At 48.2% G+C, this 27,538-nt stretch overlaps 1 protein-coding gene across 1 annotated transcript; it reads left to right on the top strand.

Moving 5' to 3' along the window:
* The first annotated feature begins 1,134 nt into the window (after positions 1-1,134).
* MIB2 (mindbomb E3 ubiquitin protein ligase 2) lies at positions 1,135-27,136 on the top strand. The gene is made up of 18 exons (XM_027898986.1): positions 1,135-1,466; positions 2,008-2,179; positions 9,917-10,023; positions 11,766-11,960; positions 13,173-13,315; positions 14,826-14,933; positions 16,261-16,365; positions 17,005-17,167; positions 17,890-18,023; positions 19,874-20,022; positions 20,627-20,783; positions 21,277-21,431; positions 21,980-22,106; positions 22,491-22,721; positions 23,987-24,165; positions 25,188-25,372; positions 26,136-26,201; positions 26,807-27,136. The coding sequence occupies exons 1-18, from the start codon at positions 1,220-1,222 to the stop codon at positions 27,046-27,048; spliced, it is 2,865 nt and encodes a 954-aa protein (XP_027754787.1). The 5' UTR covers positions 1,135-1,219; the 3' UTR covers positions 27,049-27,136.
* The last annotated feature ends 402 nt before the right edge of the window (positions 27,137-27,538 follow it).

Here is a 27,538-nt window from a genome sequence, read left to right on the forward strand (position 1 = left end):
CTTGATTTTCAAATTTTGAGACAATATCAGATGTTGTGGAGGGAGACCCAGGGATTAAAGGATGCCACAGTAGATTTCCCCAGGTCCTAGATGTTGAAAGCCACACTCTTCTTCTCTGTCTTGTTATTGTGGTAAAGAGAGAAACCAGGGTTTGATCATCTGATTTAATTCAAAATCGAGGATGTGATGCATCTGTGTGGTATTCACCTCATTTACCCATTGCCATGGCAACAGTTGGGAAGGCTATCCCAGGCTTTTCCTGATGCCAGCACAAAATCTGCTCTGCTTATTGCAGGTAAGCATCAGCCCTTCCATGTCCCTACTCACTGATAAATAGCAGGGAAAGACTGAAATTTACCTGACATTGGCAATGTTTTAAAAAAAAAAAACGCAGGAAAAACAGACAAACGTTTCTTTCAGATGCAGTTTTCAAACTTCCTGTGTCTCCAAACCAAAACCAAAACTAACTCTGAGGGCAAGTGAAACTCCCCCACTGCAGTGTTAAGTGATAAGGTGCAGTGTGAAGTGATGAGATGCATATGAAGGGTCTTCCTAAAAAATAGGTGGGTATTGACTTTTTGTTGCTAAAATCACGGGGCTGGTGCTTTCCTGGACGTTTATTTCAGCTCTCTTTACTGGTTTTTTTTGTTGTTGTTGCTGTTGCACTTATTCCTGAGTTTGGAGTCAAGGGCTGGTACTGGAGACTCCTTGCCCAGTTCTCCTCCCTCATACACAGAGCTGTGGAATAAGCTTTTGGATGTTATCACAGATGATTATGTGCCTTGGAAGTCTGGCTAGCTTGTGTATCATTCCCACTTGGGGCTAAAGCTGTGAGGATCCCTTTTTTTAATGAAGCACGTTTACTCGGATCTTATTTTTTAAAAAACATTATTTAACTCAAGCAACTAGCATTTAAACTCTTCCCAGATAGTGCAGATAACTGTTTTAAACAGTTTCTCTGAAGCAAACATTACTTAGGTAGTTTTATAAACAATTTAGATGATTCTTTAGAAGCATCAGTGGAGCGAGGTGAATGCGTGGAGGCAGCAGGTCGTTCTGGGTTGGGGGGGGTCGATGCGGGTTGATGTGTCGTGCTGGGCGTGACCCCTCGTGCCCCCCCCTGTTGTGTTGCAGGCGTGCTGACCATGCTGCTGCCCCTGGCTGTGAGCAAACCCCCCCGGGGGGCAGAGCTGTAGGGACCCCCCCCCGAGCGCGCCCCATGGATGCGGAGCCCTGTGCCAGCATGCAGGTGGGCATGCGGGTGGTGCGCGGCGTGGACTGGAAGTGGGGCAGCCAGGACAGCGGCGAGGGCAACGTGGGCACCGTGGTGGAGATCGGCCGCGCCGGCAGCCCCACCACCCCCGACAAGACCGTGGTGGTGCAGTGGGACCAGGGCAACAGGACTAACTACCGCACGGGCTTCCAGGGAGCCTACGACCTCCTGCTCTATGACAACGCCCAGATCGGTGAGGGTGGCAGGGATGGGGGGGCTTAGGGACTCCTACTTTATGGCAACACCCAGATTGATCAGTATGGCAAGGATGGGGGGCTTAGGAACTCCTGCTCTATAGGAACACCCAGATTGATCAGTATGGCAAGGACAGGGGGCTTAGGGACTCCTGCTCTATAGGAACACCCAGACTGATCAGTATGGCAAGGACGGGGGCTTAGGGACTCCTGCTCTATAGGAACACCCAGATTGATCAGTATGGCAAGGACAGGGGGCTTAGGAACTCCTGCTCTATAGGAACACCCAGATTGATCAGTATGGCAAGGACAGGGGGCACAGACCTCGGCAAACCCATCTCCTGCCTTAGTTCGTGTAGTGTTCCCATCTGTGGGGATCCCTGTTCTTAATAAATGATTGGAGTTTTATCTTTTAAATGTAATTTGGCTGGAGTCAGCAGTCCCACCCTGTCCCCCAGAGCGTTGTCCAGGTGGTTCTGGGGGGCGGTTTCTCTGGATTTCGTGTGAATCCCGCATTCCTTTGCCCCTTTGCTCTCCCAGGTGTCCGTCACCCCAACATCATCTGCGACTGCTGCAAGAAGCACGGCATCCGTGGGATGAGGTGGAAGTGCAAGATGTGCTTTGACTACGACCTGTGCACTCAGTGCTACATGAACAACAAACACGACCTGTCTCACTCCTTCGAGCGCTACGAGACAGCACATTCACAGCCGTGAGTCCTGGCAGCCGGGGGGGGGGGGGGGCTTTGGGGTCTCCCAAAATGGGGTTTGGGCCCCCCCAGGGGTGTGCAAAACCACCTGCCAAAGTGCAGGAATAATGTACAGCACCTAACTAGTACGTGTCTGTATCGTTTATATAGAAATAAATGTATTTCTGTGTAATTTATATATAGAAATAAATGTATTTCTGTATAATTTATATATAGAAAGGTACTTCCATATAATTTATATATAGAAAGAAATGTATTTCTGTACAACTTAAATATATAAAGAAATTTATTTCTATATAAACGTAAAATATATTTCTATAAAAACATATTTATATTGATATATAAAATGAAATGTTTATATACAAATATATATATTTATTTTCACATTGACATGTAAATCTATTTTAATATCAAATTAATTTTATATAAAAACGTATATGTTTTATATATTTATATAGAAATGTATTTGTATTTTTATAGAAATGCATTTTTATATAAATAAGTGTATGTTGGGGAGTGCTCAAAATGTTTTTACTCTTTGGCTTGTGTGATCAAAAAGGTTTTGGGGCCTCTGTTCTGCACAGCAGTGTGAGGCTGGGTTGGGCACTTTTATGAAGCTGCTTGAGAAAAACACAGCAAATAGAGATAAGAATTTTTCTGGGAATATTGATTAAGGTGAAAATTAAAAATGTTTGTCTGCTCTGGTTTTACTTTTCCTCCTCCCCCCCAAGTTAAATAATTTTAGACATGTTTTGCTGTTCTCAGATAAGTGAGTGGAGGCTGACAGGAATCCTGCCCTCCCAAACCGCCGGGTCTAAACTGTTCTCTAGAGAGCAACAACTTCTCCTTTGCTCTTGCACTGTTGCCTCTGTTCCAGCATCTGTAATTTGGTGCCCCTTCCTGATCCTTCTCCTGGCCCCGAGGAAGAACCCAAAAATAATCTCCCTGGCGGTTTTATTTGCACTTCCTAAGGCAGGCACGAAGACGAACCTTTTAATCCTCTTGCCTTCAGGAGAAGTCCTGAGCAATCAGCTTGTCTCTGGCATTGATTTTCCTTTTTTTTTTTTTTTTCCTACCTGATGGGAAACTCTCCTTGGAGTTAATTACCAGAGTTGGGCCCGTGTGGTCGAGCCGGAATTCTGAGTGCGAGCCAAGGGATGGATGGATGTTTGTCCAGAGAGTCTCCCCTCTGAGCTCTGGGGCTTGTGTTTTATCCACCAGATTAGGATGTTTCTGGAGCTTGTGTTAATATGACAGGCCAGGCAGATCCTACTGTGAAATGAGCTCCAGGATTTTATGTATATGTAAAAATACATTAGATATAAAAATAGGCATGTGGGGTTTTTTTCTCTTTCTATTAATATTATAATTATCTCCAAGTAGTTACTCAGGGATGCCTGACTGTGTCTTTTCTTTGAGCTTAAGGTACATAATCCTACTCCCATTTAAAGAGAAAATAAAAGGTAGGCAGCAATTGCTGTAAGAGGCTGCAGAGGAGCCCAAATTTTCTTCCCTGGGCATGGGATCTCCCAGCCCTGCAGAGCTGAATTCCCTTGGGAACACCCCGATGAAAAGGCAGAATTCCAGGCAGTTCTTCCCCAGGGTTTCTCCTCTGCTGGGCTCATTTGCTTTGCTGAGGAACCTGAATGGGAAAAGATGTACCAAGGGCAGCTTTCCTTTCAAGGTTTGTCCCCAGCCCGTGCCCAGGCCCTACTGCTGGAACTGGGCGGTCTTGTGGTTGCTGTCAGGGAGAAAAGAGAGTTTGGAGCGTGGCCAGTAAAGCTGCCAGACCCAGGGCTGCCCTGTGTGAGTTGTTTGACTTTCCCAGAGCACTGCAGCACTGCTCTGGAATGTGCTGGAAGCACTGGAGGGCTCTTGGGAGGTAGATGCCCATTGTAGTAAAAGTCTGATGGTGCTTTGATGGGTTTTGAGTGGGTTTGGTTTGTTTCTTTCCTAAATTACTTTATGGTTTTTTTTTTTTTTTTTTTTCTTTTCCGTGAGTGTGGCTCATTGAGTGGTCGGAGAAGACGTGATATAAATTAACTTTATTTGATAAAAAGAAGTGCAGATATAGGCCAGAGTGTGATACCCAATTTTTGTTCAAGTAGCACTGTTCTGATTTACATCACTGTGTGTTAGCAGGAGCAGTGATCTTAATACCAAGCAGCTAAGAAGAAAAAAGGAAAAAAGGAAAAGGGAGGTGTGTGTGTGTGTGACTTCAGGGGCACAGCATGAGCCTGTCAGACGTGGCAGTGGCTTCTGGAAGCCTCAGTAAGGGGTAAGGGTAAAGCAGCAATAGTTGTAATTGGATAATAAAACACCTTTCCTGCTGTTCTGCATGGTTCTAGCTGAGCTTAGGGATGGAGAGGAATTAGAAATCCTCAAGGAAGAAGCTTCCAGCTGTGGAAAGCTGCAATTTTGAGGGTGAACGAAGAGTACATATTGTGGCTCTAAGGAGTCGCTCAGCTTTTGGAAGTAACGGGGCAGAAGTGGGTTTTGTTCCAGGCATTTGGCTGAGCTGGATGGCACAATGCAATGTGTGTTTTATGCAGGAGCTTTTGTACAGGGGAGCTGGCAGATTGAATTCCCCTTTCAGTGCAGGAGCAGGAAGAAGCAGGAACATCTTTCTCTGCTTTAACGCAGATGGGATCCCGTGATTTGCTGCTCCGGGTGTTCTGGAGGTTGCTCTGCATCAAGAATTGAATGTCCTGAGATAAGAAATAAAGCTGAGTGAAACAAAGGAGGGCCTGGCTCACCTCTGAACAATGCCACAGAAAGGATTTCTTTTGGAATAAGGGAGGTCTGGGCTGTGCAGAAGCTGCCTCAGGCAGTGCAGCGTCCTTTTTTCGAAGAACAGGAATTGCACGGCTCATGACTCACTGCACTGTTGCTTAGAGCACTCAGCTGGCTTTTTTTTTTTTTTTTTTTTTTTGGCTAAATAAAGTAGAAGATAAAACCTTTGGCAGTTCCCTAAGGCCCCCAGAAATCTGTGTATTTAAAAAGACACGGTAAATGCTGGGTGGGTTTGGGTTTTGTTGTCGAGGGGCTGTGAAACACGGGGTGAGTCTCCTTTAGAGACCCAGGATTGTCCCTCCTCCTTCCTCTGGCAGGGAATGGGGATCCTTTGCTTCTTCACAAGGAGCCTCAGGAGCGTGTTGCTCTCAGGACCCAGGCAAAGCGCTGTGATGAGCCCTCTGGAGTGTTAATTAGTCGGGAAGATGAAGGGGAGTGGATGGAGAGGCATCCCAACAAGTTTGACAGCATCCCATAATCTTGAACTTGAATAAGGAAGTTGGGGTTGCTTACACAGTCCTTGGGTTGCCACTGGTGAGATCAGATGTTGGACTGTGGGATGGAGCTGTCACATCAGCTCTTTCTTGAAGCAGAGATGAGGAGCTGGGAGTTTCCAGTCCCTCAAGGCCAACACGTTGCTCCTCGTAGCAGGTCACTAATCCTGGGATTTAGGGGGATTTAACCCCAGACAGATGCTGCAGAGGGTTCCCAATCAGTTTTCTAAAGAGGCTTTGAAGACTCCTTTACCTGAAGGCTATTTCAGGTCTCAGAATGACCTGAGTTTGAACCTCTGGTGGCAGGAAGTGCTGCTGGTTTGTGTTTTTTTTATTATTTTTGCTGTTAGAGGTAATCTCTTCCTGACCTCTTCCAATTGTTTTTATATTTTGTTGGTCTGAGTTTTGTGGCTGTTGTGGGAGAGGCTCTCATCCTTGGCTTACAAGGATGAACAGCTCAGTTTTACTGAGCTTTTTTTCAGAGCTGTGTATCCATTTGCTGAATACGTGCTTGGTAATTGGAAGATAAATCAGTGTCTGGAAGCAGGGCAGCAATGCAAAACTCATCAAGTTTATTTTAGGGCTGCCACAGTCAGGCATGCTCTGATGATTCTGCAAATTATCAAGTCTGAGATAATCTACCCCTCATGCAAAATATTAGTGTTATTATATCCCAGTGCAGAGGCAGCACTGGAATTTTGCAGGGATCACCTGCTCAGGGATGGGGCTGAGCTGAATTTCGGCAGGGGATGTTTTACCCAGGCTATGTTCTAGGCTTCACCCACCAATAAATCACAACAATTTTTCACAAGTCCTGTTTTCTTCCCTGGCCAACAATGGGGTTGGAGGAGCCAGCAAACCACCCAGGGAAATATTCTGTGTAATCAAGCATAAGAAATTACAAGTATTTTCTCACATTGTGTTTTATCCTGTAGTCAAAACAGAGAGTGCAGTTATTTTCAGCCCTGATTCTTAAACCAGCTCTGTCTAGTCTGGTTACCAGCTGCATTTGGAAATCAGATACAGGAACAAGTGCATGCTCTGGTTTGGGTTTGCCTGTGCAGTGCAGACCCATTCAAGGCAGCTTTAATCATCCGACCTTCCATCTGGGGCTGCTGGGACTGTGAGCCTGGACTAATCCAGCAGCTGAGGGACAACTGCAGGGTGTTTGATTACTGGGCAATAAAGGGGGTGCAGGTTTATTTACATAGTAACCCCTTCAACATGTGTTATTTGGGCAGTGGCAGTTCAAGCTGTTGGTCTCGGAAATTTTGGTGGCTGTTGAATCAAACCTGACTCTTGTGTGATGATGTGTTTGTTTCCTAACCCGTAAAAAAAAAATTGATTTCTTGATGTCAAATTACTTGTTAATTTGTTCTAGCAATGAATTAATGTAATTTTACTTTAAAAAAACCACCATAATTTGCCAGATAAAATACCAAACTGCGCCTCTTTAAAAAACCCCACGTGCACTGCAGAACACCATTGCCTATCCCCTCATTAGGGCTTCCCTTTTGTTTGTTTTGGAATATTCTGTTTGATTTGCAGAGCAGGGCTTGCATTTTAATGGCCTACTTTATCTTTATCTTGTCTGGAATCCAGTGATCCAAACTGTAAGCAAGAGGAACCTTCAGTAAAACATCCTCAGCCTGTTCACATTTAAGAGCCTCGGTCTGAAACCTTGAGTCTGATCTGGGCTTTGGAGGTCACCCAAAAAAGACTGAGCTTTTAACCCAGCCCAGCCCCTGAGTTAGAAGGATACAGCTTTGCTTCTGTGAAGAGCTGTGCCTTGTCAAGGAAGGACAGGGTTGAAAAGGGAAAAATCTTGGTAAAGACAGTTCCTGAAATAGGTTTCCGTGCTCCTGATCCCTCACCATCGCCCTTGTCTTAGTCTGGTTCATGCTTGAGCAACCAGCAGCCCCTGCCATCTGTCAGAATTGCCTGGCTTTATCCTCTGCTGGAAGTGCTTCAGGAAAAGCTTTGCTAGGGGGTGGGATTAGAGAATCTAGAATTTCTTGCATCGAGGTCAGTTTTTGTCTGTGGTTTCTGCAAGGTCTTTGGGATCCTTTTCTTGCGTTACCCTGTGCAGATCTTTGTGCATCCCGTGTGGGTTTCGTATCTGCTGTGGGTTTGTATCTACCATGAGCTGAAAGTCTCATTTACAGCTGTGTCTTTCTGAAGAGATGACCATGATATTTATGGCCTGCTGCCCTTTCAGGGTGTCCATCCCTTCTACTTTCCATGCACTGTACTTGTGTTTTTTGGGATAAGAACTTCCTGCAGTGGAAAAAATCTCTTATCTCGCAAAATCCTTCGACTGTGCCTGGTGTGAAGGGTCTCTGACTTCTGCAGGGTCTCAGGTCATTGCTGCAAATTAAAAGCAGTCTGTTTAAACTTCTCCAGGTCCGTTAATTTGGGTCTCACATCTTTCCAGAGCCAAGGGTGATGCTGCTGTTTGGAGCTGTGTGGAGCAGAGAGCTCCCAGGGATGTGGAAAGCTCAGTGAAACTTGAGCAGGGGCAGAATATCCCCAGGGAGTGGTTCCCAGCCTGCTGGAGAGAGACATAACTTCATTCTGTACAGTGCATGCTCCCAAGTGTTTTCTGGGCTCCACAGTAATTTAATACCGTTGGAATTTGTAGGGCAGAAATGGCTGCAGATTTCGGCTGTCATAATTAACGCTGTTATTAAAGGCAGTATCACGGTGATTAAATTTCTCCCAAGGGTATTTTAGCATCACACGAATAACTTCGGTTGTTACCCAGTGTTTGGAGCAAAATATGGTGAATTAGATTAAAACCTAAGACATATTTGCTCAGGACATGAGGCTCTTGCATCGCTCCTGGGTGCTGGTCAGCAGGGTGGTTCAGGCAGGGTCATTGTTTTTGGGAGGCTGAGGAAGGAAAGAGGGTTTTCTGGTGGGTTGTCTCCAGCAAGAGGTGGAAGTTTCTTACGTTTTTCTTCCTTTCTGAAGTGGCTGGCTTTGTTTTCTTGGTCCCCAGCCACGAATTTCACTGAAAGTGGCTGGTTAATGTGAGAGCTGTTGAGATGGGAAATGACTGCTGTTATGTGACTACACAAAAAGGGAACTTCTGCTAGGAATAGAATGAGTCGTGCTTGTTTTGCTCTTTAAACATCTTGCTTAAGCTCAGCTCGGTGCTTCATTTTACTATCACTAAGGATCTTTGCATTGAAGGCTCCCTTGAGAGGGTTTGCAGGAGAGAAGTGTATTTTTATCACTCAGTCAGGGCTTGACTGAGAGATCTTTGATGAATTGTTAGAAAAACATTCAACAATATGCAGTGACAACAGTGCTGTAGCTGAGCTGTTTCAGACTCAGTGCCCAAATCCGTGCTGGTTTTCGAAGCCAGTCTCTGGTGCCTGACACAGAGCAATAAAATGAATGCTGAGCAGTGTCTCTTTTTAGCTGAGCTTTTCCCTGTCCCACTCTCATTATCTTCTTTCATAACAACGTCCAGCCTTGCTGGTGCTTAAACCAGGCAAAGTCCCAACCATCCAAATAAAGAGTCTTCCTCCCGTTGAGCTGCAGTCTGGACAATGAACATTCCACGATTATAAGAGCCCGTGTAAATAATCTCTCCCACTTTTGAAGCACTTTAGGTTGTAAACCACAGGTAGGGAGACGTGTCAGCAGGTTAAGAAAGGTAAAAGACTTAAGCACGTGGTGGATAAGTAAACAGTTAAGTTGAGGCGTAAGCTTTTTATCCTTCTGAGTCTCCACCTTCCCTCTGTAGGTATTAGATGGAAAATAAATGCAGTGTTCTGAGGTCAGCCCTACCCCCAGTAAGCCTCCCCTCCCCTTGCCCTGTGGAACAGCTGCTGAACTTGCTTTGCTCTGTCTGGGCTGGGAGTTGCCAAGAGCCTGTCAGGCTCCAGGGGGTATGGATTGGGGCACCTTGGCAGTCACCTCGAAAAGTGGATTGTACCCCGGGTGAGCAGCCCAAACGGCTCCCTGAGGATTTTGGTGGCTGGGTAACTCATGAGAAGGCTTTCTGCTGGGGAGCAGAGCGGGCACAGCACACGCAGAGCCAGCAGGGAAGCTGCTGGGACATTATGGGAATTGGAAGCTGCTTTAACAGGACATCAGACCCCCTGTTCACCATCACGTAGGTACCTTCCCTTTCTCCTCGAGCTGGCTCGGGGTGTGGGGTCAGGATGTGTGGAGTGTGGAAAGGGCTGGGGGATCCACTGCACTGCTGGTCTGAGCTGCTCTGCTTTGCAGCAGGTGAGCTGTGCCGGGCAGTTCAGGGTGTGGGATGTGCTGAGCTCAGAGCCTGCCCAAAACATTAATGCTTTGGGCACCCCAGTAACGTCCAGAAAGCATAAAATGAGGGACAGTCCTCCTGTTACCGACCTCAGTTGGGTCAGAGCTTTGTACGGTGTCCGTAAGAACAATAAATCCAATTGTTTTCTCTTGTTTTGTTTTTTTCCAGAGTCCTGGTGAGCCCTCGGCAGAATTTGACTCGCATCACCCTAAAAGGGACTTTCCAAGGGGCTAAAGTGGTCCGTGGCCCCGACTGGGAGTGGGGGAACCAGGATGGTAAGCTGCTTTTGGGATGTCCTGTAAAACACCATCTGATTTTTGATTTTTTTTTTTTTTTTTAAATATAAATGATATCAAATTTTATTTTTTCTTTCTGGCAAATGGCCGGTTGAAAGTGCCTGCTATGAGCAGCAGCTTCTGGGGAGCTGCTTGGAGGATGCAGTTGCTGTTGTTTAGAGTGTTAAATATTCCTTGTTTTCTTGTATTGGTTTTTTGTCACATTTCTGTGACATAAACCATATGCATTCGCTGAGGGTGTGGGAGGGAAGTTTTGCTGCTCCTGTTTCACAGATGTGAAAACTCCCGGGAAACAACCTGCAAGTTCTTGTCTAAAGCTGTAAACGTACACAGTGATAAACAAAGCCCCACCTTTTCCCAAAAAAGCTCTCATTTACAGGGGGAATAAGGGTTGCCTGACTTTGAGTACAGTACTCCTTTCTGCTCTGGAGCTCTGTGGAATATCCTTATTTGGATACTTTTAAGGACAGTGAGAAATGCTCTGCAAGGATGGTTTCACATGGAACATTAATGAACTATTTGCTGTGGTTACTGCTTTCAGTAGGATTTGTAACTTCAGGCTGAAAATGCAGAGGGACAAAAATGCCTTTTTTAGAGCTGTTCTTGGGTGTAATGACTGTACTTAATTCACTGATAGCAGTTTCTGTCAGCGCTGCAGGCTTAAGGGAGCTGTACTGTCCCTTCCTATTCCAGAGCCCTGTTCACACTGTAATGTTTACAGCTCCTTTTGTCCCTTAAGAATTAAGTCAGAAGTTCAAAGGTTTCCAAAGTTGACTCTGCCATTTATTGCAGCTCTGGGTTCAGTGGAGGACGTGGATACTTGCAGGGTCTGAGAGCAAAAGCAGCTTATGCTCAATACAGCTTATCCATCCTGTTGAGATCAGATGGACATTTACATGTCTGAGACTCGTGTTGCTTGCGGTGGTGGTGACCTGAAACCAGTTACACCAGCAAGACCAGTGGGAAGAACCCTAAATCCAGCCCCTCAGGTGGTCTCTGATGAGCACTGCCTTGGTTTTGGGGGAGCTGCCCCCCACCCACAGCCGTTTGGTCCTCTGATCATTGACAGAACTGGCACTAAAGCCCACTGGTTTGTATTGTGCTTTTTAGTCAGATGTGCAGTTAGATGAGGAATTAAACTCCTTTAAGCTGTTAAATTTCAAGACTTTGCAGGCAATTAGAAGCTCTTTGTCCGCTCAGACAGGCAGATGTTGGTGTCCCTGTTTGGGACTCGCCCGAGTGACTTGGCAGCAGAGTTGGGTTGGGAATCTGCAAGCTCTGACTGCCTTTATGTTCATAGACTGTTGTCTCTTGGATGAGAACATGTCCCATGTGCCCAGCCAGCTTTATCTCCACACACATCTCCTCCTGTTCTGGGTTTTTCCAGTGTACTACTCCTTGCTTGGGGACAGGTGAAGAGAAGTACCAGAACAAACTTTTATTTGACGCTCTTGCACCTGGCTGGCGTTGGGGAGAAATGAAAGCTCTTGGGTGGGTTTTACAGCACTGGTTTTTTGTCCTGCCACAGTGTGGTGCCACCACACTGTGTGTTCCCTGCACACCAGGAGGAACTCTACCCAGAATTCAGCTTTTTCCACATCTCTGTTCCAAAGTAGATGGCTGGCTGGCTGGCTTGCAGCGAGTTTAACGCGCTCCTGGTTGGCCAAACTGAGTCGTGTCATGATTTAACTGTCCTGATTTTTTCCCATTTTCCCCCTCAGGTGGCGAAGGTAAAACCGGCCGGGTGGTGGATATCCGGGGCTGGGATGTGGAGACCGGGCGCAGCGTGGCCAGCGTCACCTGGGCTGATGGCACCACAAACGTCTACAGGGTGGGGCACAAGGGCAAAGTGGACCTGAAATGCACTGTGGAGGCTTCTGGGGGCTTCTACTACAAGGAGCATCTCCCAAAATTGGGTGAGTGGCCTGCTGAGAAGTTCGGGTGCGCGCCGCTGTTGGGTGACGACGCTAAAGCCACATTTTGCTTGGAAGGCAGAAAAGCAGCAGGTGGTTTCGTGGAGTTCCTGCATAATGTGTGTGCCATTTAGGAGAGGGTGGCTTGTGTGTGAACACACTGCTTGACTTCAGAGTGGTTAATGAAATAGTGCTGAGTCTGTGGTAAAACCACCCTGTGCCCACAGCTGCGTACCCAGAGAGGGATCTTCTGCCGAGGCAATTCCAGCTGGAAATGCAGGAAACTCCTGCTCTGTTACAGAGACTTCCACCCAGTGTTGGTTCTGCTAACCCAGAGTTTCTAATTCTTCGGGCAAGCAGTGGGTCAGCTGGTGTTCACCACGCTTTTACACAGCAAATATCCTTGCGCTGGTGGGCCCAAACGTGTGTTGAGGGGAACGTGACCAAAGGGAGGTTTCTGAGAATGTTGCTGCCAAACACTTGCCCAGCAGAGAGATTAGAAAAAGGGATGGGAAAGGGTGATATCTATATTGGCAACTTGCTGCAATTCACTTTTAACTCTAACAAAACCAAGGAAACTATTTGTGCTTTTGGACTTGCAGCCTTTTTTTTTTTTTTTTTTTACCAATATGTAATTTAGTTGTGCTTGTTTTAATGAGGTGCAGGGTCCACCTTTTGCTCCCCTGGAAGAAAACAGAGGGCTCTGTTCCTGTGTTTGCAGCAGCAGGATCAGGCCTTTCTCGTTCTTTCCTCTCCCTGAGCAGCTCGGCTGAGGGAATGGGATGCTCGAGGGAAGGGAAGGGTTGGACGGGGAGTTTATTCCAGTGGCACAGCCTCTCTCTGCACGGGAAGGGTAGGAGGGGAAGGCAGTTATGTGGCTGCCTGTGGAAGAGAAACTTATTTTGGGCGCTGGGTGGGTGTGTCTGCTGAACAGCAGTTGTGGGTGAGTGCAGTGCTAAGAACAGCTCCTGATGTCTGCCCTGACACGAGAGGCGTCCTTCAAAGGCATTCCCCGCTCTGGGAAGGGGCAGAACGTGTCTTGTTAGAGCTGCCTCATGTTTGATTCATAGAATGAGAGCCTAAATCCTCTTGATTTCTCTGTGTAGTGTGTAGGGCACACCCCAGTTCCTGTTAATTTGCAGCCCCAAGGAGCCAGCAAGGCACAAAGTGTGTTATTGCATCCTGCGTGGCTGGGGGGGGTGTTGTTCTCCTCAGGAAAACCAGCTGAGCTGCAGAGGAAGGAGAGCACAGACAGACACCCGTTCCAGCACGGGGACAAGGTGAAGTGCCTGCTGGACATCGACATCCTGAGGGAGATGCAGGAGGGCCATGGAGGCTGGAACCCCAAAATGGCTGAGGTAGGAGGCTGTTACTCCTCTGGGTAAGGTATCAGTCACTGTCTCAGACTGCACAAGCAGGCCCTGCTTAGGAAGTTACCAGAACATCTTTGTGTGACGTGGTACCTCCTGCATTTACGTTGAGTTAACTGAATCCCAAATACAGATTTTTTTTTTTTTTTTCAGTGGTAGGACACTGGAGTCAGATTTATTTTAAGGCTCAGATTTATGTGGCAGTTGACTTGTGGAGCCCTGCACAAGAGTTGCTCACAAGTCCTGGAAGCGAAAAAATAATGGCTGGTTTGTTTTTTAAATGAGCCATGGACCTTTTCTTTGGGGTTCTGGATCCATTCCTTGCTTGGCTTCTTTTATGCTGTGCATTACTGCTAATGAAAGTTATGTGTTTTGTCAACAGTGGGCTCTATCCCTGGCCAGGGCTAAAATTTCTCAGCCCATATGATATTCTTGGAGCTTAGCCTGGTGTCTTGTCTTTAGATTGAAGAGCTCTCACTCTGCTGTCACCTGTTGTCTAAAAAAACCCAGATAGTAGAGGAAGTAAAGATAGAAGTGACACCTATTACTGTAGAACAGCATGAAGCAGTGCTATAAAATTACAAAAGACACTTTATATGTGCATCCTGGCCCCACCTGCCCTGTAGGTGAGCAGACTTTTTGAAACCAGACTTTGAAATGTCGAGACAAGCCATGTCATTTCAGCTTCAATGTGGAAATCTGTTAACTGAGCATCAGCTTCCTTTTTGGTTTTGTTTTTTTTTTCCAGCCTGGCAGGCAGGGACTTGGCATCTTCTGGCAGGAACTTTCAGAAGGCTGCCAGCAGAGCCAGGAATTTTTTTATTCCAGCTAAGGCTTCATTCCCCAAAGCTGTAGTTTTGGAGTGTTGCTGCCTGGCTCCCGGTGTCTGTTGGTCGTTAAAACCTCTGTGCTCCCGAATTCCTGTTGTTGGTGGATGCAGGTGTAGAGAGGAATATTAACAGAGGTTTTTAGGAGATGTTAAACAGTAACTTCCTGTCATTTCAGAAATCGGTGCTTTTTGCCTCCTTCTAAACTCTGAGCTGCTCAGGACCTGCCAGAACCCACAATTCCAGAACACTGCACTACACAACTATCCTTAATTTTGTCTCCTTTACTGTGCCCCTTTTTTCCCCCTCTCAGAGTGTGCTTTGCTGGCCTTATAATGCAGAGCAACTCTTGTAATCTCTGCCCACCTTTGTCATTCAGAAAGAGGACAATTCCTGCTTCATTTTCCCAGGATTTTTTGCGCTTTATATTCCTACCACCCTCCTCCCCCGACATGCTGCTACTTTAAAGGAGCCTCTTAAGGAGCCTTTCCCTGCTTTTGTAGACAAACAATGGCTGCATCTCACGTGGAGCAGCTTTGGGAGCACTGTTAGTCTGTGGATTGGAAATGCTGGGTCATTTAAACACCTCTGCCTGCTTTCCCCACTGTTAAGCAATGTGATTTATTTAGGGGCTTTCCCCTGCTTTTTTTTTTTTTCCTCCCTATCAAAAGTTCATTGGCCAGACAGGGACTGTGCACAGGATCACGGACAGAGGGGACGTGAGGGTCCAGTTCAACAGCGAAACCCGCTGGACTTTCCATCCTGGAGCCCTGACCAAGGTACGTGCTGGGCTCCCCAGAGCTGGGGATGCTGCAGGGGAGAGCTGTCCTTTAACCTGCTGTGCCAGGACATGCTGGGGCACAAGCAAGTGCTGAAGGAATGCCCTGCTGTGCCAAACACGGTGGTTCTGGGCAGAACTCCCTGCAGCCCAGCAGGGCTCAGGCAGATGGTTGCAGGCAGTGGGAGTTGGGCTGCTGGGCTGGCCAGTTTGATGAACTTCTGCATTTCAAATGTAATTTCTTCAGGTAAATTCCATTTCTTAATTCCAGCTTCTTTGATAGGACAGTTTACCTACAGTAACTCATCCTTTTGCAGCTACCTTTCAACCTTTTTCCACATAATTGCCATTTGATTTTGTTTTCTTCCATTTGATTTCGTTTTCTTCCATTTGATTTCGTTTTCTTCCATTTGATTTCGTTTTCTTCCATCTGATTTCGTTTTCTTCCATCTGATTTCGTTTTCTTCCATCTGATTTTGTTTTTCTTCCATTTGTTTTCGTTTTCTTCCATTTGATTTTGTTTTCTTCCTTGTTCTTGTGTCTCCTTTTTGCACCTTTGTCTCACTTCTCTTTGATTCTTCTGGGTGCCCTGAGTCTTTAATCCAGCTCTTCTAATTCTGTGTCTGCCTTTCTGAAGCTCATAGCTCTGGCCTTCCCCAGAGGTTTGAAATGTGGATGATTAGAAACAGGGATAATTAGATATAGAAGAAGCTGCTGGAAGACCACAAAATTCTCAAAGACCTTGAACAAGATCACAATGCTAAAAACTCCAAAATCAAGGGAAAATGCAGTGTCAGACTGTTTTTTGCACAGAACCAGTCTGCTTTGAAAAGTGTGTTTTGACAGTGCTCCCTTCTTAGCTCAGTGAGCAGAGGGAGCATCTGGCATATTACCAGAACAGATAAACTCTGGTTTCCTTTTTCTGTTTTAAATAAAAAAAACAGATTTAGCTTCCTTATTAAAGTGAATTAAAATCTCCGGTGCCAGGTCAGGTGTGGTGAGGAGATGGACCCAGGAAAGCCCCGTGCTTTTACACTGGCATTAATTATAAATGACTTGAAGAAGAACAAAAAGTTAGAAGACTGCCTGTTGCAAATTATTTCCCTACTTAAATGTGCACTTGGCTTAAAAGGGAGTTACCCCAGCCCTTGGACTGTGTTTCTTTGGCAGTTTTGATTACAGCTTTCTGGGCAGTTGTGCTAATGCTTTGTAATGCCTTGTTTTCTGAGTTAACTGGTGTCGTGTTTGGTTGGGTTTCTGGGGTTGTTTGGGGTGTTTTTTTTGGTTGTTTCATCCCCCAAAAGCTGATGACTTCATTTTCCCCGTAGCTCAACACGTTCTGGGTGGGTGACGTGGTGCGGGTGATCGATGACATGGAGACAGTGAAGCGCTTCCAGCCTGGCCACGGGGAGTGGACGGACGAGATGGCCCCTGTGAGTGCAAACCAGGAGTGTCCCCGAGCAATCAGTGACAGTGGTGGGCTTGCATTGTCCCCCCCAGACACTCCTGCTGGTCAGTGAGTGCTCAGACCTTGCTGGGGCCCTGCAAAGTCCCCGTTCCCTCCTGCTGTTGGCTCTTGGTGACACAGTCGTGTTGCAGCACCCAAAGCAAACAGGGAAAGGGGAAATGTGACCGAGGGTTTGGCTGCCACCAGCCCAGATAAGAGGTTTCACTGACCAAAGTAAACAAGTCCTCTTACGCCCTCCCTAATTCTCTGGAACGAGGCAGGGAAGTGTCCAGGTGGAGGACTGGTCTGATCAGACCAGTGTGGCTAAAAAGTGGAATGCAGGTTAATTAAACACCCAGAGGAAACCTTTCCTAGTCCCACTTTGATCAGTCCTCTGTGTTCTTCAGACCACATTTTGTTGTTCCATCGCCTTCTTCCCCAGACATTTATGAGGTGTCTGGGAAACCCTTCTGTGTCAGAGTGGTTGGAACCCTCTGGGTGCCCTGTGAATGTGTCACTGTCCAGTGCTCCTCTTCACACAGCAGGGCTGTAGCTTGGGAAACCCTCTTTGAAACGTTGCTTTGGGGCTGAGACCTTTGGGGAACCACGTTCTGTTTCCTTGCAGACCCTGGGGCACATCGGGAAGGTGATCAAGGTGTACGGGGACGGAGATCTGCGCGTGTCGGTGGGAGGCCAGTCCTGGACCTTCAACCCTGCCTGCCTGACAGCCTACCAGAGGGAGGAGGAGGCAAACCTCATGACCACCGAGAGTGCAAAGGAGTCAAAGAGTGAGAGAGATGTCTGACCCTTCAGGGACGGGGGACTCTTTGCTGCAGCTCTTTGGGCGGTGTTAAATTCCGGCTGTTCTTCCCTGGACAGAGCTCCCAGACCCAGCTGTGCCTTACTGGGCAAGCAAAGCTGGGCTTAATAAAGAAATATATAGGATAAAACCCAGCTGTGCCTTACTGGGCAAGCAAAGCTGGCCTTGACAGGAAAATACAGAATTTAGACCTCTGAAGTGCTGACCACAACCCTGCCCGAGGTTCAGTATTCGCCTCGTTCTGTCTCAGTTTCCTGGCCCATCCTGTCTCCTGTATTAGGATATTAATTGTTGAGGGCTTGTGAAATAGTCCCAGGACCGTGTGGGGAAGTGTTGTGAAATCCACAATTATTTTGCCCAATCCAGCCTGAGACTGAATTTGGGGGGTCACGTGATGTGGAGAGGGGTTTTTTGTCTGTTCTGCACATCTGCTCATGAATTTTTTTTGGTGGCCTCACCATACTTGTTTCCTTTAGATGTCAGGATCATGTGGGAGAGAGGACAGACTTGCCAGATTTTTTTTTCTGTTTTGCTTTGTAGATGGATCTTAAACTGTTTGCTCAAGAAAGGCTTCAGGGATGACTTGATACAAGCCCAGACTTTTTTGACTTTGCTCTGTGTGGAGAACTGTAACACCTCTGTCCTCTCCCAAAATTGTGCAGTTACAGGTCCTTTCTGTCCCTCATTCAGGTACTTTGGTGACTGTTCTGGAGAAGCTGCTGTCCCAGAAGACAGAGTCAGAGCATGCTGGGTGCCTGGTCATTTGTGCAGCCCTCAACAACACAGCCAAGGTCCGGGAGCTCCTGCAGAAATACCCGGACAAGGCAAGTTCTGGGGACCCCCTGAATGGCCATTTTTTGTTGCTTTTCTTAAAGATGCTGTCATGACATTTTGTGGTCCACTGGGGGAGAGGATGGGAGAAAAATGACAGATTTTTCAGAGCTATTAATATCTCCTAAGAGCCAGAACATTATTTTGCTGCAATTTAGGGTTAAATGTGCATATTTTATGCCTCTAGTTTGTGGCATTAAATCTGAACTGGAAGTTAAGTCCTTAGAGCACATTTCCAAAGCTGGCTTTTCCCAGATTTCCTGTGTGGACACTGCACCTGCAGAATGAGGGGGAGAGGGGTTTATCCATATGAAAACAGGAGGAGATACCCAAGTATCTGTTGGAAAAGGAAGCCATGGGCTGTGTCTGGCTGTGTCTGTCCTTAGATGACCTTGCAAAATCATATTGTTGGAATCAGGAAAGGGAAAAGCTGCCCAGATCTGTGCAGTGTCTTATCTCATGTCTGACTGGAGCTTGAGAGAACTGGGCTTGACTTGTTGCTGAACAATTTCTGTGCTCACAGAGTGCCAAACTTGGGATCACATCTCCTGAAATCTCTGCTCTTTCAAGCTCCTTCAGGGAGGGGTTCAGGCTTTATAAACAGATTTAAAAAAAAAAAGAACCAGCAGAGAACAAAGTATTTCAGCAGTGTCCTTGGAAACCATTGGTAACTAAAAGAAGTTTTGTTGAGGCTGTGTCTGTAGGGCTGGAGGGAGCAGCTGGATGGGTGAACCAGCAAAAGTAGGATCAATTATGAAGGAACCCCTATAAAAGCTAATGTAGTGTTTATTTGTCTAGTATTTATTATAGTTCTTCATTTACAAAGTTAATGGGGCTTCTGGAGAGGGGAAGAAGAACAGACAAATACCTGCAATTGTCAAATTGATCCCAGATAAGAAAGTGCCAGGAATAAGGAATCCATTATGGGATTAGTTACTTTTATTAGATTTCTGCTTCTATTCTGATACTTACATTAACAAATTAGTTATTTCTGTCAGAGTGTTGTACCCAGCAAGAGGGGGCTGGATTTGAGGCTCACTTAGTGCAGTTGGAATTGCTTGCCAAGGCCTCTCCAGCTTATCAGCATTGTCTGTCTTGTGCAAATGGAAGAAAAGCACAGTGGCCTCCTTGCCTAAATGACTCTCCCATCATTTGGGTGTTCCAAGGGAAGTCCTGCCTGTCCTGCTGCGTGGAACCAGCTGCAGGGGATTAAAAAAAACTTGTTCATTAACTTGTTCTCCCTGCCAGTCTGCTGAGGTTTTGTAGCTCCTTCATCTCCTCTCCTCAGCCTCCCACTGGTTTCAATAGCTGCTTCTCCCTTTTATTTCCTTACCTTTCACACAACCTCTCCTTGCCCTTCAGCCTCTTTAATTCTCAACAACTCTCACTGCAGCACTCGAGCTGTGTGACATCCCCTCCAGCCACTGCGCCCAGTGAAGTACCTGCAGCAGCACAGAACAATGGGGGGCTTGGCATCTTCAGAGCCTTATGCAAAGCTAATTTGATTTCCTCACACATTTTCCTGTTGGGAAAGGAATTGTTGGCAGAGGTGTCGAGGAGCGTTGCGCTCGCAGGCACAGAGCGATTTGGCGAGAGAGCTGCAATTAAGAGCCCTGGCTCCCGGCTCTGTTCTCTCACTTGGCCCCCTCTTGCCTTGATGTGCCATCCCCTTCCCCTTCAGAAATGTTCAGGACAAGGTCAGGGTGGAGTTGGTGCCCGTGGAGCGGAGCCAGCGGGGCACAGATCCCGCCTGGCACTCGGAGCCTGCAGCTGTTCCGCAGCCGCTGCTCCCACCCCGGCACAAGGTCGTTCCTCATCTGCTCTGCCTCTGCCCTTCCCACAGGTCGATGCCAAGAACCAGGGCAGAACTGCCCTGCAGATTGCCTCCTACCAGGGGCACCTGGAGGTGGTGAAGGCTTTGCTGCAGGCACATGCCAGCGTCAACCTGAGGGACGACGAGGGGGACACGGCGCTGCACTACGCGGCTTTCGGGTAGGGCACCCCACTGCTTCCCATCTCTGGTGCAAGACCTGAAGGCTCTGCAGAATTTATGTTCTGGATAGAAATGAACGGTCTGTGGGAAGGACGTGTGGCTGGTGGAGGCTTTTCTCTGATTTCACCCTCTGTTAGAAATTGGCCTTTGAGCTTCAGCACCCAGGAGCATTTCTTAGCACACTCCTTTGTCCTCCACAGCCAGGTTTCCATGCTGGGAATTTTGGGGGGGGAATCGGAACAAGAGGTTTTGGCGATTAGATTTTGGGTTGGGGGCAGGTGGTTTGGTTGATTTGAGATCGATGTGGTTGGTTGGTTTCTGTAAGTGCAACGTTTTTTCCAGAGCAAGATGGAATTTTTAGTTGTTTTGTCTGCTGCCAGGGAAGAATTCATCGATAGAAGTGGAAAATTCCTGTTGGTTTAGGACAGAGGGAGCAGATTCTAGTGTACAAATTAAGAAGGTTTTGGTTTTTTTAATACTAATAAGAAGTGGGATGAAGTCACGAGGATGCAGAACCCGAGAAGCTCTGTTGCCTTTCAGGGAGGAAGAATTTACTGTCACAGGATCGACTCTAATCTGTTTTGCTCCTTGCCTTTAAACCAGGAACCAAGCTGAGGTGGCCCGTGTGCTCATTGGCAAAGGGGCCAGCACAGACCTGCTGAACAACGCCAAGTGCACGGCGCTGTACGTGGCTGTGAGCCAGGGATTCACCGAGGTGGTGAGGGCCCTCTGTGAGCTCAACTGTGATGTCAACCTCCCAGTGAGTTTTTGAAGAGGGGGATATGGGTTTGAGGGGTTTTTTTGGTGTGTGGGGTGGTTTTTTTTCTTTGAGGTGGGGAGGTGCTTCTTTGTGTGTTAAACTCTGTCGAGTTTGAAAGTGGTTCTCCTGAAATACAGCGCTGGGCCTTGCTCAGGAAGCGTTCCTTCAGACTTCAGTGCTCTGAAATGCCAGGTTTGGGTCTGCCCAGCTCAGTGCAGTAACAGTCTCTGTGCTGGACTCAGGCTCAGCTGACCTGCTGTTAATGGGTGTTGTTGTTGCAACAGCTCCTGTTGCAGAGTGGTGATACTTTGAAGACGGGCAGTGATGGTGACTTGGACCCAGCCCATTTTTGGGCTGTGCATGTGTGGTGGTGGGGCTGGACTGTGCTGGGTCAGTGTCTCAGAGCTAGCTGGGAGTGTCAGCAGCTCGTAGGGGGTTTCCCTTGGCTTCCTGAAGGAGGTAACCTGTGTTCTGCTTGGCTGTCCATGTGCAGGATTCCCAGGGAGACACCCCCCTGCATTATGCCATCACTCTTGATTACAAAGTCGTTATTGAGATTCTCACTGAAGTACCCAACATAGACTTCACTGTCCAGAACGGCCAAGGCTTCAACCTGCTCCACTATTCTGCTCTGAAAGGCAACAAGCTGTGAGTGACCTTTTTTTTTTTCCCATTTTTATGGCTTTTGCAGATCTTAACTCATGCTTGTCTCAGCAGTGAGAAGGTGGCAGATGTAGTTCTGGGTGGATGGGAAGGAAACAGATATGGCTGGGTAGAGCTGTTGCCCTCCTTCATGCCTTCACAGGAAACTCCTGCTGCTTTCCCCGTCCCATCTCTCTCATACCTCCCTAGCTTGGCTTGGAAATCTGTCTGCTTAGTTTCCTTAAGTGTTTGGGTTCACACTTGGAAAGGACAGGAGAAGGTCTGTAGTAAAGACTGTGTCTAACTGAGAGCCTCTGGAACTCTTCCAAGGATAAATCTGCTCATTATTTCCAAAGCAGTGTGACTTTACCCTTTATTAAATGATAACTGAGGGCTTTTTGTTGTATTCTTGTAATTCAGTCTGTGGAGTTGGAGGGACTGCTCTGCATCAGCAGCGTCACCTCACAGTGCTGCCTGTTAAAATGTGAACATTTATAACTCCTTTTTGCCTGATGAAGTAACTCTTCCATCTCTGTTAACCTGCAACGCTCCAGAGCCATAAAGAAGATCCTGGCAAGAGCTCGGCAGCTGGTCGACTCCAAGAAGGAAGATGGTTTCACTGCCCTGCACCTTGCCGCTCTCAATAATCACATGGAAGTGGCAGAAATTCTCATCAAAGAGGTAAGGGAAAAAAAATCAAAACAAACCCGCCACGGACAAAAAGCTCCCATCTGTCCCACTCCCACCTGCCCCCACTCCCAAACCCCCACGTTTCCCGGCGTGGGTTACCCCTGGGACTCACAGAAACGTCAGTGTCTCTTTGGAGAGGTGGCAGCGTTTGCCAGACTGAAGAAGAAGGGTTGGCATTCCCAGGGTGGGGAGGGGGTTTTTCCTTAGGCACTGGCAGAGAGGAGGAGGGTATCTTGGCCAGAGCAAAGCGGGTTGGAGCTGGAGCCCGCTGGAAAATGTTCGGTGAAGAGGGACTCGAGGTTTGGGAGCTCGGCAGGCACCCCCAGGGCAGAGGCAGCAGCAGCAGCTCAGCCCGGTGCAATCCCTCCCTTCCAGGGCCGCTGCGACGTGAACCTCAAAAACAACCGTAACCAGACCCCCCTGCACCTGGCAGTGATCCAGGGCCACGTGGGGATGGTGCAGCTGCTGGTGGGCCAGGGCAGCGACGTCAACGCCGAGGACGAGGACGGGGACACGGCCATGCACATCGCCCTGGAGCGCCAGCAGCTCATGGCCCTCGCCATGGAGAAGACAGAGGGGGACATGGGGCCATCCCTGCTTTCCAAGGTGGGCTTGGGAGCAGGAGAAATTCCGGCCCCGAGGGCGGGAGAACACAGTTGGAGTGTCAGTGGGATCTAGGGGGGCGAAGGAAGGGAAATTGTGTCAAGCCAGTCCAGATGGGGAGAGCAGGAACAAATAGGAACAAACCTTCAGCTTGTGGGAAAGCAAATAGATCGTCTGAGGGGATGCTTGGATTTATAGTGTGGAACTTGACATAGTCAGACAACAATTCATCCCGTCTCCCCCGAGATTTTTATTAGCATTGTGCTCCTTTCCTGACGTGGGAAAGGTCATGAATCCACTTGCAGAGCCAAGAGTCCTGGGTTTAATTCATGCCCCAGGACCACAGCAATTCATTTCTGTCTGATGGCATGGAAAATATGAGGCCAGCTAACCACAGCCACCCCAGTTATCTGCGGGGGGACAGCAGAGAGAGGTGAGGTGGATCAGGCTGAAGGATAAAGACAAAGCTGTTCCAAAGCCTGAACTGGATTTCCCTGTGCTGTTCTCTGGTCGTGGATATAAAGACCTTGGTTCTAGAAATCGGTGCAGGATATGCCAAGGGTGTAAGGGTATCTTAATATCTGGAAAATCCAGCGTGGATATATTTATTTTTTTAATTTATTTTGAAATGATCAGAATAAGCAAAACCCAGTGCATTTGTCATCCATTCTGCTCATTGCCAAACTGCCATTCTTGTGGTAGCAAGAGTTGATGGCTCAAGTGTGTGGCCAAAAGGCAGCCAGTCCTGGCTGCAGGAAGCCTTAAAGGAGGGATCTGTGTGTGTCATTCCCAATGTTATTTATAGTAACATCATATCTAGATGCTCTAGGATCCAGTTTTATTTGCCCTGACCTACATGCTCTGGTCTTTTAAGTCAGTGGGAAATGTTTGTTGACTTTAATTTGGGTCACGTACATAAAAATTTTGCCTTTTAAATGGCTGTCGCTCCATGGGCCAGCTGTTCATCAGCTGGTGTGTGCTGTGCTGTCTCCAGCTTCTTCCTTTTCACTGCCTGAAGAGGTGAATGCCCATTGCTATGATTTTTGTTGATTGTCACCAGTTAGCACCACTCTTGTCCCTGGAGTGTGAATTTGAATCTGCTGTTTTCATGCTGAAGGATCTTCTTGTGTTTTCAAAGATTAATGCTAAGTTGCAGTTTCAAATTGTAAGTACGGGGTTTAGGACTTGGTGTAGAATTTGATACAGATCACATCCACATCACAGGAACTTCTTGAGTTAACAAGAGTGTGTTTCCCAACATCTTTTAGCTGCAGGCTTCTGGCTTTCTTGGAAATGTGGAGCTGAATGTGGGGACTGCCATTGCCTGCTACTTAGCACAGGAAGGAGCAGATATCAATTATGCAAACCACAGGGGAAAATCTCCCCTAGACCTCATTACAGATGGGAGGATCATCCAGATCGTCAAAGACTTCTCACAGAAATTCAGGTAAACCCTGTGCTCAAACCACTCACTGGGAACTCCCTGGCAAAGCCCAGAGTGCTCCCACAGCACCTCCAGCTCTTCTAGGAGGGATGGAGCGTCTCTGGAACACTTGGGATGTCGGTCTGAGCACCTCCTGTATCTTCTGGAGCTGGTTCCTTCCCCTGTGTGCCTGGAGGGGTTATGTGAGGGTGGATGCTGCCACTGGCGAGTGTTGGGAAAAGCAGATTAACGTTGCTCAGTGCAAACTCAGCCTCTTGATTTACAGAGAGCCCTGAGGAGTCTGGCCACTGAAGCCAAGAGCAACTTTGCAGAGTCATTCTGGGTTCTGTTTTACTTCCATTGGGTTCTGCAGTTGCAGATATTTGAAGTCCAAGCAGAGGGGAAGTGCAGCAAATGAGTGGGCACCAGAACCCACAGAATTTATTCCAGAGCTGGATAAGGGCTTGTTTTCCAGCTGACAAGAGAAGTAGCTGAGAAAATGCCAAAGGGAGAGTTATAACCAGTCAAAGATGGCTTTATCTCAGGTTCTGAGAAACATCTGTTTGCGTTTTGGCTTTGCAAACATGAAAGCAGAGTTTGGTCTGAGGGCACTCCTGTTACTGCTGGAGGAGGAACCACACAGCAGTGCTGTAATTGGCCATGGCACTGTGAAAACCAGGTGAAATGTGTCCCTTTAAACATCTTGCACAGGAATTTTGTCAGTGGAGCATATGTTGGATTGAGGTGTGGTTTTTTTTTTTTTTTTTTTTTGCTTAAAGGATGTCGTTTCTTTCAGACTGACATTTCTCAGAACAGAGTGCTGGTTTCAGCAGGTGATTTTACTGCCAGTACCTCATTGCTGCCCTCCAGAAGGGCATTTTCAGCCTGTGTAAATATTAGTCATCCCTGAACTAGTCAGAACCCCAGCTGAGTGGGGCAGGTTTATAGCTCTGAGCATCGTGGAGCGTTTGCCAGGGGTCAGGGCAGAGCTGCTGAAGGAGGATGTGGAGTGTGTGGCTCACGTTTTGTGGTGCTCCTGCCTGCAGGGAACAGCAAGTTTCTTCAGACAGCTCCACCATCACCTGCAGCCTTCGCCGAGTGCACACCACGCCCAACACCATGACCAACCTCAGCGTGGCCAGCGTGGCAGTGCCCACAGAGTGCCTGGTGTGCTCAGAGCTGGCCTTGCTCATCCACTTCTTCCCTTGCCAGCACAGCATTGTGTGTGAAGGTGAGTCCACCCACCCTGCTTCTTTCCATCTTCCCGTGTTTTTCTTTCCCGTTCCACCCACCCAGCCTCCTCAGCTGGGCCTCCAGAAATCAGGCTCTGCTCAGACACAGAGCCCTTGTGCTGTTTGTGTCCTGAAACAACCCCAGCAGGATTTCAGCAGCTTGGGCAAGACATGCAAAGTTATCTGTGAGAAGCACAGAACGTTCTGCCCACCTGCTGGTTGGGACCCAAGGCAGCTTTGCTGGTGCTTGTAGATGCCTGCAGAACCCAGAAGGAGAGGCAGGTGCCTCAGTTCTGGCTGTCAGGGCTTTATCCATCAAAAGCCTCCTGAGAAGGATTTCCCTCTCCTCTGGCTCTCACTGCTGTTTGCATTTCAGTTGTGTCAAAGGCAGCCTGCTCAGAGATGTCAGCAGGTTTGTTATCTCACGAGGCCCTCACGGTCTGACCGCAGGGAATTGGGAATTTTTGTGTGCCAGAGCTGCCTCCTTTTCCCCCAGAGCTGTTTGGGTCCACAGTGCAGCAGTTCCAGTGGCACAGAGCATCGAGGACTCAGAGGTGTTGTGTTTTTTACTGACCTAGGAAAGGTTAAAGCAGGAGACTAAGACACAAAAAGCAGGTTGTGACCTCATTCCGTGTGGAAACAATCTCCTCATCACCCAGGGGGGCCTCAGGTGGTTCAGAGCTGATGTTCTTGGGTCTGTTTCCTCTCTGTTCTGACATCAGTGGGCTTAACTGCCATCTCTTCCTGTGTCCTTTGTGCTAGAATGCTCCAGGAGAATGAAGAAGTGCATCAAATGTCAAGTGACAATAACCAAAAAACTGAAACAAGGTATGTTTGCTGTTCCTGCTGGGAGTGCTGTGGGAGGGGTCCTGTACAGGGGAGCGTCAGTGATTTTCAGTGGAATAACAGAGAGTGAACTTGTTTTGGCTTGTGTGTGTGTGTGCCTGTTGCACTGCCCACCTTCAGAGGGAAAAAGGAACATCCTCTCAGGTGTCAGGTGACTATCTTCTTGTTTGTCCAAGTGTGCCCTGAAGGGCTTGACCAGAAATTTTGAGTCCCAGATGTGAACAGGGAGATTCCTTGCAATGTTCTATAAGGGCTGGTGTGGCAGAACATCACCCCCAGCTCTGAGTGTTTTCACATTCCAGAGCACCAAGGCAGGACATCTCAGCCAGCATTTCGTTTCCTTTAAAAAAAAAAAAAAAAAACCAAACAAAAAACAACCCACCAAACCATCTCAAAGCCACACACACAGAAAGCAGCCGGAGGGAGGAAAGCAACACTGGCCAGTCTGAAAAGCATCCCCCAGGCTTTGATTTGAGGAATCCCTGGCTGAGGAGAGTTCAACCTGAGCTGAGCTGAGCTGGGCTGGGCCAGGGGCAGGGTGTGACGAGGGAGGGACGCCCTGACTAACCCCGCCTGGTGCCCTGCAGACAGCACGGAGGTGGAGTGCAGCCCCAGCTCGGAATCCACCGACCAGAGGAAGCTGATGGAGGAGCTGCAGAGCCGCTACCGGCAGATGGAGGAGAGGATCACCTGCCCCATCTGCATCGACGACCAGATCAAGCTGGTGTTCCAGTGCGGCCACGGCTCCTGCCCCGACTGCAGCGCGGCGCTCACCGTGTGCCCCATCTGCCGCCAGGCCATCCGCGAGAGGATCCAGATCTTCGTCTAGGGACGATCCCACCCCCACCTGCCCCCTCTCCTCCCTCCCTGGCCGGCGTTCCCGGGGGTTTGGCTCCCTGGCAAAGCCCCTCCTGGAGGAGAGGGCAGCACATGGCTGGTGTCGCTGGGCTGAGGGTCCCGAGGCCACGGAGGGCTGGCACCCCCTCCCTGTGCTGCCTCTCCATCCCAGGCACCTGCAGAAACGATCCTGAGCTGTCTGCTGGAGGCAGAGGAGCCTTTCGGAGCAGGGACGGACAGAATTCCCCGTGGATAACGGAGATGCTCCCACTGGCACCCAGCTCCAGGACTGCCCCCCGCGGGGTGGATTTATTTCCTGGGGCTGCCCTGGGAAGGGGAGGCTGGAGCAGGAGCAGGACGTTCCTCGCACCTTCTCCCACGGCACGATCTCCCTGAGGAGATCCCAGCTCTCCCAGCCACCTGCCAGGGGCAGGGAGGGATGTCCTGAGAGTGTCCTCTCTCAACCACAGCCTGGGGACTCC

This window comes from Empidonax traillii, unplaced genomic scaffold (genome assembly GCF_003031625.1).
Source record: "Empidonax traillii isolate 1590-97213 ecotype Southwest subspecies unplaced genomic scaffold, ASM303162v1 scaffold633:size372093, whole genome shotgun sequence".
Taxonomy (NCBI): Eukaryota; Metazoa; Chordata; class Aves; order Passeriformes; family Tyrannidae; genus Empidonax; species Empidonax traillii.

Coding starts and splice junctions, on each gene's coding strand:
- MIB2 (XM_027898986.1), top strand. CDS start 1,220: ATGGATGCGGAGCCCTGTGCCAGCATGCAGGTGGGCATGCGGGTGGTG. Junction 22,107..22,490: donor CAGAAATTCTCATCAAAGAG/GTAAGGGAAAAA, acceptor CCTCCCTTCCAG/GGCCGCTGCGACGTGAACCT. Junction 26,202..26,806: donor AACCAAAAAACTGAAACAAG/GTATGTTTGCTG, acceptor GGTGCCCTGCAG/ACAGCACGGAGGTGGAGTGC.